Source organism: Lissotriton helveticus, chromosome 9 (assembly GCF_964261635.1).
Source record: "Lissotriton helveticus chromosome 9, aLisHel1.1, whole genome shotgun sequence".
NCBI lineage: Eukaryota > Metazoa > Chordata > Amphibia > Caudata > Salamandridae > Lissotriton > Lissotriton helveticus.
This window is the reverse complement of record NC_136070.1, coordinates 1,202,440,723-1,202,456,255: the sequence shown is the minus strand read 5'-3', so window position 1 is coordinate 1,202,456,255 and position 15,533 is coordinate 1,202,440,723. Positions and strand designations below refer to the sequence as shown.

The window sequence follows — 15,533 nt, the reverse complement described above, 5'->3', positions numbered from 1 at the left end:
GCTTATCCCAGAGGCAATGTGTAAAGTATTTGTATACAAACACAAACAAAACACACACACACAGTAACACAGTGAAAACACAACAAAAAGACACCACACCTGTTTAGATAAATAGCCAATATTTATCTGGGGAAACAACCATTACAACACAGTCATTACAACGCACTACCTTTACAACACAGGTGTTACAACTGCATTTACATCGCATGCCATTATAACGCAGGCATTACAACACATGTCACTACAACGCATGCCATTACAACACATACCATCACAAAGCATGCCATTACAATGCATTATAAGGTAAGTAATGGATATTTTTTTGTTTAAGGGTGGGTATGGGTTTGAGGGTACATGGGAATAGTAATTTTTACCCCCACACTATCCACCACTTACCATACGGTTGCACTCACTGGAGTGGGAATAGTATTTTTTACCCCTACACTCTCCAACACTTACCCTACTGCTGCACTCACCGGAGTGGGAATAGTCATTTTTACCCCTACACTATGCAACACTTAACCCACTGTTACCCTAAAAGTATTGTGTTGTAATGGTATGCGTTGAAATGGTATGCATTGTAATAGAATGCATTGTAAATGTAGTTTCTAAACATGCATTGTGATGGCATGCGTTGTAAATTCATGCATTGTAATGGATGTTGCCATTTTTAAAAAAACGCGTTGTAAAGGCATGCATTCATTTATCTGAATAAAACAAGATCAAAACAACAAAAGTGTAAAATACACAAATCACTTAGAAATCAAAAATAGCTCCAACCGGAGATGAGCCCTGGCATTCCAGGTGAAGTCCTTAATGGCCCTGAGACTTAATAACAAGAGGCAAGCTCAGCTCTAGCCCTTGGAGAACCTTAGAAGCAGAGCTAGAAAGCAAAGCTCAGTCCTTTGATTCCCCAGACAGAAGCAGCAAGTAGCAGGCCAACACAGCAAAGCAAACCACAAAGTGGCAATCCTCCCTGACAGCTATCCAGCTCTTCTTCCTGTCAGAATGTCCTCAACCCAGAAGTATTCTGAGTATATGATGTCAGAGGTTCAGTACGTATACCCATTTCAGCCTTTGAAGTAGGCACGCTTCACAGGAAAGTCTTTCTAGGGCACAAGACTCTGCCTTCCTGCCCTAGCCCCAGACACACTACAGGGGGTGAAGACTTTTTTTGTAAGAGGACAGGAACAACCCTATTCAGGTATCAGTGTCAACTACTCCCAGCACTCTAGCTCAGGAAGATCTAGCAGCCTGGTGATGGGCCATTGGGATATGCAGGGAACACCTACATTTTCTTTGTGTGACTGTCTAGAGTGAATGCACAAACAGCCCAACTGTCATCCTGACCCAGACATGTAATCAGAGACAGGCAAAGGGACAGAATATTTAAAGTAAGAATATGCCAGCTTTCTAAAAGTGGCATTTTTTGAGACTTGTCATTTACAAACCACCTTCATAAAAAGACATGTTTTTAAATTGTGAGTCTAGAGACGCCAAACTCCAATTTTCTATCAGCTTGTAAGATGTTACAAGGCAGCTGAAATGCTTACTTAGTAAAAAAAACAAAATTAGGAGTATTTCACTACAAAGACATGTAAAACACAACAGTACATGCCCTGCCTTTTAAATACACTGCACCATGCCCATGGGGTTACCTTGGTCTACCTTAGGGATGCCTTATATGTAATAAAAGGGAAGGTTTGGGCATGGCAAGTGGGTGCACTTGCTAGGTCAAAATGGTAGTTTAAAACTGCACACACACACACTGCGGTGGCAGGCCTGAGAAATTTTTGCAGAGCTACCCATGTGGGTGGCACAATCAGTGCTGCAGGACCACTAGTAGCATTTAATTTACAGGCCCTGGCACACACAGAGCACTGTACTAGGGACTTATCAGTAAATCAAATAGGCTGATCATGGAGGAACCAAATATAATTACATTTTAGACAGGGAGCACTTGCACTTCAGCACTGGTCAGCAGTGGTAAAAAGCCCGTAATCCTAACACCAGCAAAAACGGAATGCAGCACACAGTCAAAAACAGGAGGTCAGAGGACACATTACAGGGAAACCACGCCAAAAGACGCCGGGTCTAACAACTGTTATACACCTCTCTGGCCGTCAATTTTTCATAATGCAATCGCCACATCGTGGCACTCCTGTGGTACTAAAGCTGCTGGGCAGCTGTCTGACCAGCAGGGCTCTTTTACATTTGCTGCCCTTCAGCGGGAATTTGGTCTGCCTCATAATGACTTCTTCAAATATCTTCAGGTCCGGGACTATTTTGTGCTTAAAGATGTTAGTAAGATTATTAGTAACGACCTGGATTTACTATCGTATATACATTCAGGCAACAGCACACTTATTAAAAGGATGCTGTATTACTTAATGACTGTCAGCGAGGAGAATGACCTTGGTATCCCTGCACGAAAGCTCTAAGATCGACTTGCCTGATCGGGCATTGGACATTAAGGGATCCTTTGAAGCTATCTGCTCTTTTGTTGATTCTGTTAATATCTGGTTGCAACAATTTAGAACCCTTTGTATGTTGTACTACACTCCTGAGGAGGTGGGTAAATGGGGTTTAAATAAATCCGCCAATAGGTACGGCTCCCAAGGTGTGGATTAGCTGCTGCAAGTATAGTCCATATGTTTGCTAGTTGTCTGTTATTAACACACCTTTGGTGCAATATAGCTCAATACCTCTCTCAGCTTTTGCAAGTTGCCTTGCAGTTAACTGTCAGAGATATTATGCTGAGTAGGAAAGCGGATGGAGCTCATCAGATTGCGGCAGCCATCTCTGTGGCTATTCACCCAGCGCGTTAATGTATTGCGATGGAATAAAATGCATCTGCAACCCCTACAGTCTACCAGTGGGGGGTGTAACTGGAGCAGACCAGAGAGACTGAGGTTTCCATTCTTCCGCGCAAGGGTAAAAAAGGCATCAGTCATATCAATCAAATTTGAGCTCCCCTGTTTTGAAATTAGAGGTATTCCGCTTGTACTATTTTTAAGTTTTTTTTTTTAATTAATCCATGAATTTATGATATGAGTATGTAATGAGTTATGTTGACATCTGTTTTGGAGCTAATTCCTTTTGTTCTATGGCTTTTTGTCTACTTGTTTTTTATTATTTATGTATGTGTAACCTAATGCATTTTTGTACTGCATTGGACTCCAAATAAAACATATTTTAAAAAAAATTATTTGACTGAACACCCTACCAAGCTGTGTTGCTATAAAGAAGTGAACTGGGATAACTAGTGCAGAACACTTGTGTGAACTGGGGACTTGAGTCTCATGATGAGCAGCCAATCGTAAACAGGTAAGCATGAGTAAATGTTTTGGCCTCTGAAGCTATCAAAGGCCTTTACATAGAAATGATAAATTACTTTCTTTTTGGCCCTCATTATGACTTGCCGCTGAACTCTGCTGGGAGATACTGGGGACTGAATTCATGATTCCGGCCAGTGGGTCCTGTAAATTAACAGGAATTATAAATAAATGTCCCACCAATGGAGAACAAACTGCCAGACCCCAAATTACCAGTTTTGTTAAAATTGATTTCCTCAAATTCCCAGTTCGCTTAGCAGGTGATAAATCTCTGCAGAGGATTTATTGCAGTTATAAGGATTTTAAGCAGGAGGGCGAGAGGGCGTTTTAGGATTGGGGAGGCGTTCGCCTCTCTGGGAGGAGTTTTGTTTGCTTCATGGTGCTGTAGGTATGGGTGTGGGTAAACAACCTTTACAACGCAACTTTTACATCGCAGAGCCTTTACAACGCAACCGTTACAACGCAAACTATTACAACGCATTGCTCTGGGGGGCGCTCTAGGATAGGGAATAGGTTAATTTACTATCCAATAACCTTCCATAGTGTCCACGGGGACTGGAGTTGGAATAGTAAATTAAACTATTCACTATCCAGCACCCCAAAGCACTATGCGTTGTAATGGACTGCGTTGTAATACTTGCGATGTAAAGGCATGCGATGTAAAAGCATGCGTTGTAATGTCATACATCCATGGGTGTGGGTCACAATCCCTTTCTATTCATGGCCATGATTTTACTGGCTATGCATCCATAGGGTTACTTCTTCTGACAACTTTCAATAAACAACAAGAAATAATCTCTCTAGTAATGTTTTGAAAATAATTCAGATTTCTTGAATATTAAACCCTCCGCTGCGCTGAACGTTCCGCCCTGGTGCGGAACATTCTATTGCGCGGGTGGGGCCCCGACATTCAACGGACGTGCGCAGCACTACCGAGGTAGTGCGCGCGACATCCGCTGAACGTGGCCAGCACTTAAGGGGTTAAAAATTATCCGTCAGAGTACCATCCTTTTCCAAATCGCCTACTGGCCTAGTGTTAGTCCATATTTTTCCCTCTAGAAAGGTTTCACCCCATCAATACCTCTTCCACTCAACCTTGTGACATTAATTGACTTCAGTCCCTTTCTTAACATTCTGCTTGTGCTGTGTGTTTGTGTTTCTTTCCCTTGCATGTGCCCCACCACCACCCCTTTTGTTGATGGGTGCTGTGAAAGGGACATTGTCTCAAATCTCAAGGCTCCTGCTAACTTTTTTCAGATTTAAACCGCAGGAGACCAGAAGAGTACATTTTATCAGGGCCGGCTTTAGTGCAGTGTGACCAGGGCGGCCGCACTGGGTGCTGACCTGTGGATGGGGCGCTGACTATGGTGGGGGCGCTGTGTTTAGCAATAACTTATGATTGGAGAGATGAGGGGCACTTTTGCCCAGTGGTAGTGAGAGAATCGGAGGAGGCGGCCATGGGGGTGCCAAAATTATTGTCGCACCGAGCGCCACCATGCATTTTATGATAATCAATATAATCACAATAGGTTTCAAAATCAATATTGTGAAACGGCAGCTGCTAGAGGTTATGTATGTTTGAAAGAGCTCCTTACTTTATGTCGTCATCACTGGCAAACATGACGACACCTCTGGCGTTTGAAAATTCCAGAAGCTGCTTAATGACCTTGTCAGCATCTTCATTTTTACAGTCGTGGGGGATTTTCACAGTCTGAGCAATGCATACTCCTCCTGTAAGAAGAAAAGAGGAAACCGTGAATTAAGTGCTGGAAAGCAAAACACCCAAAGAAGTAAGGAACACATGAAAATGAGGAACAGAAAGAACTGTAACGTTTGGTTCACAAATTTTATGAACTGTGGCTGAGAACTGAAGTTCTCCAAGTTCCAGTGTAAACAAATTCAGGGTCATTGTGTACTAAAATTGTGGTTGCAAAAAGCATTCTTAAATTGCATCCTGACGTTTTGCTACCATTAAATTATTATGCGACCCAACCAATTTGCTAATAGGTTCATAAAATAATGATTTGGAGTGGGTCGCTGAATGACCTACCTAGTGGATATGCATTATGCAGATCGCAAATTGTGACTCCCTCCGAATGGCTCCAAAGACAGGAGTGTGGCCCTGCAAGATACAGCCATTGGTTTGAAATCTTTTCAGTTTGGAAAAACTTCAGTGAGAGTTGGCAGTATACCCTGGACCACTGCATACTCCCCCTAAATCTACCACAACAACTCTCAAAAGGGAAGAGGTCCCTAGGTGAATGAGTTGCTACCCCAACTTGGAAGTCAGTAACTTATCAATGGTTTGTGACCAGATTATTTCGGTCACATAGGCTATTGATTCGGTATTTGGAAGAGGCACCCAACATACTTCCGTTTCAACTACGAAATCAATAACGCTTTCTAAACCCATTTTATAATTGTTTAAAACATTCTGAATCGTAAAATGGGTTTAGGACATATATACAGCGGTTTTTGTGGATGCAACCCCTGAATTCTACTGATTCTATGGGTTATGAATACGTGGCCTTTCAATACTGCACACGTAATGTAAGTCTGTAGGTTATCAATACTGCCTGTAGGATATGAATACATTGTAGCCCCTCAAAACAACACAGAATGTGCGATTTACAAAACTATTAAATGTGTCGCCAGTGAAAACAATTTAACCAGAGAAGTCTGCAAGAAGATCGAACGTGGCTATTTTTATCTGTGCATTTTGGTTATAATTTTTTTTTTTAAACAAAATAAAAAGTCTTCCTGGATGTTCAAATTACATGGGTTGTAGTTTGGACTATCGAGTGGGGAATATTTTAACCAAAATATTGAGGACAAAAATATCAAAAAATAAGTGCAGGTACGGAGGTTTATATGTACTTGTTTAACTCCACCCATAAGTACCTTAAAGCTATATATATCGTCAAAGTACATATATGTAGAGTTAGGAAGTTAAAATGTATGCATACCTACCTTTTGATATTTTTGTTCTCAATATTAAAGAATAACGATAGTCCCTAATCGATATAGAGGATTCATAACATTACATACAATTCCATTTCTATCTGGATGTTGTTGGTCATTTTGGACATGTTCTTCCATGTTCTCTTCGAGTAATGAAATCTGTTTGTTTTTTATGGAATACATGTAATCATTGCAATCTTAACCCTTGTTTTTATTACTGCTATATTACATCTTTCTTTACTTAAAGTGTAGCATACAAAGAAGAATCGGAGCAGTTTGAGATATTTGTTTAGGAATGGAAACATAGACAAGAGTTTGCTTTTTCTTGTCAATGTTTGCCTTGAGAAATTAAATCTTATTCCTGCGATGAGAGTGCAAGGTTTGATGGATCCATTGATGAATGTGAGAATATAGGTTACACAAACCCAATTTTATGTCACTGAGGACATGTGCTGCGCCCATACCTGTTTTGTCATCAACCTGAAAAACCAAGTACATGACTGTTACATGTTGTTGGTGCAATCTAGTTGTATTGGTGTAAGAGGAAGAATAGATTTGGAAGTAGCTTGGTAGACAGGTAGCCCACTTTTGAGCCTGTCTGATGGCATAGAATGAATAACCTCAAAAGCGGGAACAGCTTAATCGACCCTTGAAAAGACATATTATTTTTGGTCCAATCCTTCCAGCAGCAGTAAGATTATTCTTCATTCTTGTGTGTGGGTGCCCTCATTAAGAAAGTGTAGTGATGGCCTCATGGTGTGTGAACATTAGACACTTTCCTATACCTGCAATTAAGTCACTAAATCCCAGGCGGTAGCCACAGTAAAGGGAGGCGGGAAACCAATGGGCAGAGACTGAGCCGCAAAGTACAAGGCTGGAATCCCAGGGAGTGGAGTAAGGATGGTGAGGAATCAATTTGAGTGACAAACTGAACAGATATATATGAATTAATTTCTTTATTAATTTAGCTTCACATTGTCAGTGAAATACAGTCTTGTTCATGACTCTCAAATTACTTCCTTATTCCTTTTGGAAATACAAATTCGTAGCAATAATAATAAAGTGTTTGCATTTTGCAAAGAGGATTAACTCCGACCGCCATATTTCATTGATTAGGATTACTACAACACTGAGGTCTGTGACAACATATGGGAAAGAGCTTGGTATTCCTAACAAAATTGATCCACAAATGTATTTGCACTTTAGTCTCTTTACCAGGTCTCGCATACAGGCATTTAGCTGTCTTTTTGGCCAGACCTATTGTTTCCAACACATACTGGGTAACAGACCTTTCTTTGCAGTGCATTGTAGGGATACTTTTCTGTCCCTCTTCCTCCCTGTACCCCCATATACCCATCTTTCTCTCTTCTCCAAATTCCCACCCAGTATCCTCCTGTTCCTCAAACTCCCTGTTTGTTAACAGTTTTTGCCACCCACCATGCTGTTGATGCAGAGCCATACTAAAATTAATTCGTAACCATTTTAAGATGTTAATGTGTAGCAGGTAGGTGTAAATGATTTTGTTTTATTTTAGCAGATTCCATTCAAAGATGGCTGCTGCACATGCACGCCTACCCACAATGGCCATCTTTGAAAGGGATTTGCTAAAGCACAATGCGTTCAAAGTCAGCCCCTGAAGGTGCACCTGCTTACACTGTGGTCATCTTTTTATGCATTATTGTTCCAAGATGGCCACAATGGATGCATGCATGCGCATTAATGGCAGCCATCAAGGATAGCGATACAAATTGCCACATACGTTTCACAGCTGAGAGGTATTGCCATTGCTTGTTTGTGTTTTATATACAACTTCAACAAACTAAGGCAATGACAGAATCTTCCATCATAAAAAAGGGAGATGTGTGGTGATGTGTAGGCTAGATGGCTGACATCATGGAATGTGGAGTGGAAGGATGTCGACTGAGAGATTCAAAAGAGTTACAGCTCTAGCCGACACATCACCACACAAACACTTGTTGGATATCACTGACATGCACGGGAAAATGATATGAGAGCCCTGAATATAATTAAAGTATAATTTGAAATTGACATAATAAATACATTGATAAACGACTAAAATAATTTGAAGTCGGGACATTTTATTTCTGAACACTAGATATGAAACAATGGAGAAAATAGTAAATACACATTTAATAATGACAATAAACACAAAATGACAAACCAGGCTAGTAAGAAAGGGAAAGGTTATTTTACAACCTCAAAAATTGGCACAGGGCCTGTGTGGTGATTGGTGGGAAGACCCAGCTATACATATTTAAAATTATTACTCATTTTAAATTTGAGGGCGAAAAGATAAATCACCAGAAATTGCTGTATAATCACGAGTAGAATATCAACTAACTTCGTAGACTACCTCCATGTTCATATTCTAGTGATTTCATCTTGAGCTGAACCTCCCCACACAGAGAGATAATACAATGCACTTCATAACTTTCAAAGAAGCTTTAAAACTCCCCTATGCCTCTGATGGGACATGTTCCAGGAACACCTACCCAGAAGGCATTCTGGGGCAGATTTACAAGAACTGGTGCATCCCTGATATTAGCAGGGATGCGCCAATTAAAATGAGACACGTAAATAAACCCTTGCGCCACCATGGATGCCCAAGGATAGAAAGATTTGTGACACATCTGTTGGCATAAAGGTGACGCAGTACTGGAGTTGTGTCGCAAGTGTGACGCAACTCCAGCACTGCTCAAGGGCGGCCTATATTTGCTGTGCTGCTTCACTCCTTACGCCTGCTACAAGCAGGCGTAAGGTTTTCACGCAGCGGGCTCGTAAACGTGACTCAGTGAAATCTTGTAGATTACGAGGCTTCCTTGCGACGGAACGGCCACCCTGCATACAATATACCTGACGCAGGTATAATGTAGCGCAGGGCTTTACAACATGACACATCTCCCTAGATGCGTCGCCTTGTAAATATGTTGCATAGTGGCGCATTGTTTACGACGCCAATGCGTCACAGAAGTGACGCAACAGTGTCATAAAGATGTTGCAAGGGGCTTGTAAATCTGCCCCTCTGTGTTTTGTCTCTCCTCAGGAAAAGGGGTCTGCAGGTTTACTTTGAATATGAATTTTCCGCTGTTTCATGAGCGAGTGTAGGGCAAATGTCCCTACAGAAGAAGAAGTCCTTCTGCCTCCCCAGGGGTTGGACCAGGGTTGACAAGGTTTTGAAGGTGGGGATTACCAGAAGAGCCTGGTGCTTAGACCTTTCTAAGTTCAAGTGCAATGGCTGGTTCTTTGTTTACGGAGGATGCGCTAGGCAGACCACAGAAAAACAGGAAAATATAGGCAAAGGCTTCTAAATGCTGCATAGCCCACTGACAAGGACAATTAACAGATGCACACATCTGGACACTGGGCTCAGTAAAAAAATAAAAATCTAAATATCTAAGAAGCTATGTTTCTATCGGTCTCTGTCTTTCAAATGACTTCTTGGGGATTGTTCTGCTTTATGGTTTAGTTATGATGGATAGTTGTCTACTGTGAACACGATCATGAGCTGCTGTCCACAGTAGCAGTAGCAATGAACAGCAGCAGTGGAGGTTAAGAGTGCATCCAAATGCAAGCATGTGTCTTCAATGTATTAGTTTGATGAGGTGGGTTATTATGGCATCCAGAGTAAACCTAGGCATTGCTCTTTGGTAGTTAAAGTGCAACCTGTTAGATCTGATCAGTAGTTAATTTATAAAAAAATAAGTGCTGGGGCTCTGGGTGAGTATGTAGCATAATGGCCAGAGGGCCGACTTCGGAACTGGAGAACCAGGTTAAAGTCTTGGTGTTGGCTCAACATCCTGTTTATCTGGGCAAATCACTTAATCTCCTCATGGCTACCATAAACGAGTGTGAGCAATGGAACCCACTGGCTCAAACTAAGCACTGAATCTGCTGCTGTTTCAGCCAGTAAGATTGTACGGTTGGTGGAATAGGTAGTGGCCAAGTCACTGCTGGCTGAAAGGGAAAAACATAGACACTATTATCATCTTCGACTACTCTTTTTTTCTGTTTCCTTAGCCAGAAAGTGTCAAGTCCTTCTATTTGTGGCAAGGACTCTCACTGTAAGAAGGTAGGCTCAATCCTGGAGCATTTGAGAAAGGATCTCTGTATTTAGAAGGGGTGTCATTGAAGAGTTCTTCCCAGTTTCAGTTTCCTCAGTGTGATAAACTTTGAGACATGGGTATTCCCTTACATGAAAAGTTCAAGGCTCTGATTCTAAAGGAATCAGGGTGGAGAACTCCACATATAAAAAGATAGGGCAGGCCTATCTTTTTGTTTCCCTGCAATGAGTGCTGAGTCTCTGTATTCGTAAATGTACTATTAATAAAATTAAACTTGTAGTTTGTGAGTACCAAAAAAGAGTAAACTTCCACACAAGTGTATCTTGTTCCTAGGCCAGGATCTGCAGTTGGTCTTGGATGCTTAACAGAGGCCTTCATTTGAACACTTGGATGCAGTGGATTTAAAATTCTTGACCTTTAGAGTCTTTTTCTTTATTGCCATTTTCCTCCAGGAGATTGGGCGACCTCAGGACCATTTCGTGTAGGAATCCTTATCTCAGAACTTTTTATGATAGGATAGTTTTGAGGTTGGATTCTTCCATTGTACAGAAAGAGTTTTCTTCTTTCCACTTTGAACAATAATTTGTTTTATTCTGAGTTTGTGCCATATCCTTCCTCTCCTGGAGATATTTTGCTCCATGAATTGGTTGCAGTGCTTGTGATGATTACACATTTAAGATATGATGGAGCAGATTTCATCTGCAGTCAGGCATTGTTTATTTTTGTGCTTCAGACAGACTGCATTTAAATTGCCACGCACATTTTGGTGCAAGTTAAAAACATGGCACATGAAAAACATGAAAGTGAGGCCTAGTCAGTCTGAAACACTTGTGCTGAATTAACATGTGTTTTTACAGTCTAGAGAAAAGTGGAATTTTTAGCTTTGAAGATTAATAGAATGTGTTTCTCTCTTCCCAGCTCATCCCTTGCAATCTAAATTCACTATTACCGTCTTAAAAGACTTTGACTTGTTGCATATTTAGATAAACATTTTTAGTTAATAACACCACTTTTTTTATAATGTGTGTGAATTAATAATGCACCAAACACTACACATGGGGCTAAATGCTTTTTGCATGAAAATCTATCTAAAACACTAAAGCATGTTGCTATGTGCGCTGTATTAACTGTGTGTGCTTTTAAATTTTACACTAAAGCATAAAAATGCTATGTTGCACATTGCACATTTATTTTGCATGTTGTCATAAATAATAGAAAAGCTGCTTTACACTAATAGCTTGGCTAGGTAAACATTATAAGGGGTATTAGTATGAGGGAGAGAAACATAAGGGGCTGATTTACATGAAATTAATATTCTCTTTGTGTTTGCTTTGTTTTTGGGCCTAAGAAAAATGGCTACCTGTGAATCCAGCAAGGCTATGGCTTGCATTAAAAGAGAAGAGAGCATGCGCAGACTGTACCAGCTTTCCTAAAGGAGTCAAGGACACTTTAAACTTTGGACATTCTTGTGATTGTGCCAATGTACAAGTTAGATAAAGTATCCTTCTAGACTGCGCTGTGGAAGGAAGGAAGGACGAATTAGAATGAAAATGTTTTTCCTAGTAACAGTTGCAAACATATAAAATGTATTAAATCATTTGCGCTTCTTTTGTTAAAACTGGTATGCTCTAGAATTTTCAATGAGTCAGTAAGGTTAGACCTCATGCCATTGCTGGCTGACCAATCACGTACAAGTTTTCCTGAAGATGCAACATTTTTGTGTAGTCTGCTAAGAATTAGAGTATAAATAATCACCTCTCTGGAGGCGGGGTTGGCTTCTTGCTCATTTTGGCTTAGGCTTTGCTTCATTCACATGGGTTAGGTACGAGATCGTCACGGGTGCAGCCTTGGGCGTCCGAGGAGAATCAGGTGGGGGGTTTCCTGGTGATTTTTTTCCAAAGTCCTTGCACATCATATTTTGGCACTGCAGGCCACATTCCTTTGAGGCCTTGAGGCGGGCTGTTTTGCTCTTTAGACACAGACAGACAGAGAGTGCAGCTGATTAAGATAGAATTAGATGCTAAACTTTAAGTTTATGCTTTGACTAATTAATTAGGTCTGAAAAGATTTATTTGTCTTATGCATTTATTTCTCTTTATGGGAGATTTTTGCCAACTATTTCATTATTGATTAGCCTTGCAAGACTATTTTTCTTAGAAACTCTTTAAGAATTTTGACTGATATTTTGCGCCACATTTTCTTTTCTACATGTGATGCTTATATTCAGACTTTAATATGTTTTATATTAATGGTATTTTTCCTGTTTTCCAAATTCTCTAACCTGATTGATATTTTACTAATGAATAAAGGGTCAGAGAAAAACTTAACTTTTGACTAGAAAATAAAACCCTTTAAAATACTCAACAACTCTCTTTATTGGCTTGAATAATAATTGCATTTTTGACTGTTCATCTTTATTTAAAGTCTCCTGAAGGTAACACATGGTGTGAAGGGCCCAACACCTTTTCAGCGGTAAATCAGAGGTAGCATGAGGGTTTTGCATTGAGAAATTACCAGAAGAAATTTACTGCTCCATCAGATACATGGAAAGGGTCATTTCTTTTTAATCAGCAGATTCTTCGTTTCAGCTGCATATGAAATTCGAAATATTCCCTGCTTATTGAGGATAGAAGGAACATCTTGTTAAGGCATGACAGCCTCCAAGGGAAAGGATGGACTGCTGCACTATATGGGTAACACCTTCCATTTTTGGGAGGCATTATTGTCTCCAATGTGAGGAGTCAAGTACAGCTGATTTTTATTTGAGTGTTGTCTCTTCTGTTATGTCCCTCTGCTAGAGCAGTGGTTCTTAACCTTTTAACTTCTGTGGAGCCCTATTTAATTGTCATTGGAATCTGGTGTCCCCATCTGAGTCATTACTGGAAGCTGAGGACCCTATTCTAAGCCATTTTGATAATCTGAACACAAAAATACAGACACAAGCATTTATCAGATATATGCACAAATGATGAAATATTTAATGTGATTCACAAATATTAAAACAAATCAACATTTTAATTTTAATGGGAAGGTTGGAGCTTTTCTAAATCCAATTGAGGCCACCCATCACCCATGTTATATTCTTTTGATGTAAATGCACTGCTCCCATGAATCGATCCGGGGATACCAGTTTTAAATTTAGCTTCTTACTTTATTGATCTGTAAATATTTTTACAATTTCAAAGCAGTCAGGGACCCCCTGAGCAGGTGCCGTGGACCCACAGGGGTTCCTGTACCACACATTAAGAACCAAAGAGCTACGAGATTCAGGAAAAAATTATGTGTGGGTGCCACATTTTTATGTGTTTTTGTAGTTCCTTTCTGCCCCTTTTCTATTTGCCAGGCTATCGTGTGTTCTTCAAAGTGTAATAACTGAATGAGGAAGTGAAGAAGAGGTAATGTTTAAAATACCAGTAATTTCATTACTCTAAGTTCCTTCTTTGTTGTTCCAGCCTCCAATCACACCCGCCCTGTCAGTCGGTTTCTCAGACCTAAAAGCAGAGGTGTGTGGGGTGATGGGAACAGTAGAGGATGTCTTTTGAACTAGTTGTTTGTATATACTTTTCCATGTAGGTAGAGGAGATGCTTACAGCTTCTTCAGGAGAGGACAGAAAAATGTAGGAGTCAGTCTTTGGAAATGCACCCACCTCAAAGTATAATGAGTGGAGTGAGCAAGGATGGACTCAGAGTTACTGAATTATTGGTAAGTTACATAAGCATAACATATGGGCCAGTCGTTCATTTACCACATGATGGTTGAACTATAAATTATCTCTATGGTCAGTGGCGGCTCTTGCGCTGTGGTGGAGGAGTGTCGCCTCACCTGCCAGCAGCAAAAAAAAATAAAACAATAATAAACCCTTGCTTATTATCAATTTATTTTTGCTCTCAGAGCAGAGGCTTGGGGGCTGGGCCAAGGGGATGACAGGCTGGTGGACGAGTGGTTGCTCTGCTATTCAGTGTGCATGACGGTCTGGCCAGCTGTCTCAGGCTGACCAGAACATCATACACACCGAAGCTATCTCCAACTTGACCTGGGTTGCCGGGTTAGAGAGAGCAGGCACAGGCTCCTAGTCTAACTGGAGTGCAAATCATCAGTGCTCAGGCCAATCCCGATGTTGCTTTCAGCAGCATGAATGCAGCGTCAAGATTGGCCGAAGTGGATTCTGAGAGCCTGCCCTGGAGAGGGATGCGGTGCAGCAATGTGGCGGTGTGGCAGGGGTCTTTTTTTTATTTCTAAAAATTTGTCCATTTATATTATTTTTTAAATTATTTTACAGAGTTTTATATAGCGCAAACTTGACCCGAAGTGTCGAATATCAGAGCGCTTTACATAGCACCAGTTGCATTACATGAGGACACATACATTTTATTTTGTTAGGCACGGGGAGATTAAGTGATTTGCCCAGAATCACAGGATGGTCTGCGTCGTTGCCAAGACTCGAACCCGGTTCCCCAGATCCAAGGTCGACAGCCCTAGCCGTTAGTTCAACTCCTCTCCCCATCTGTCCGTCTTCCCCCGGCCCTACACCATCCGCCAATCCTGCCACACACTGACCACTATTAGGTATGGTTCTGTGGTATAATTGTAATCTGTAATGGGAGTCCAGCTCTCAATATACTTAATGTGCTGAGTAAGTTTTTCCCGCTTTTGTTCTTCACAGCTGCCCTTCCCAGACCTCCTGCTTTTTCACCAACTTTCCTTTTTCAAACCATGATTCTGACTTTTTTAACCGAGCTGACCTCTACTTTACTTTCACCTGTCAGCTGTGTCCATCCATCACCTACATCAATATTGACTGCTGAAAGAAAATACATGAATATTGAATGCCAATTGAATTACACATGTATCTGTCCACCAGGGACCTACCCTTCATTACTGTTCACACAGTGCTGTTTAAAACTTTGGATTCATGTTCTTTTAAGAAGGAGGAAGCTGACACAGACTTAAGTGGTGGAATTGCTGCTGTACATGAAACACTGCAGAATTCAGAAACATATAGGAAGGCGCTTCACTTTCATTAGGAGGCCTGTCAGTTCAAGTGGCCTCTCATACAGATTTTGATAACTTTCTCTCTGCTCTCTTATGTCCATTTCTTCTTTTCTGAGCATAAGAAGAAGGAAATGAAAAAGAAAAACATTTCCTGTGGTGTCT

At 40.8% G+C, this 15,533-nt stretch overlaps 1 protein-coding gene across 1 annotated transcript in view; it reads right to left on the bottom strand.

Annotated features, from left to right (window-relative positions):
* Positions 1–15,533, bottom strand: part of GRM7 (glutamate metabotropic receptor 7) — a 1,739,703-nt gene that overhangs the window by 1,028,347 nt on the left and 695,823 nt on the right. The window contains exon 3 of the mRNA XM_078661666.1: positions 4,931–5,066. Within this exon, the coding sequence (XP_078517792.1) occupies positions 4,931–5,066 (136 nt within the window). The remainder of the gene's footprint in view (positions 1–4,930; positions 5,067–15,533) is intronic.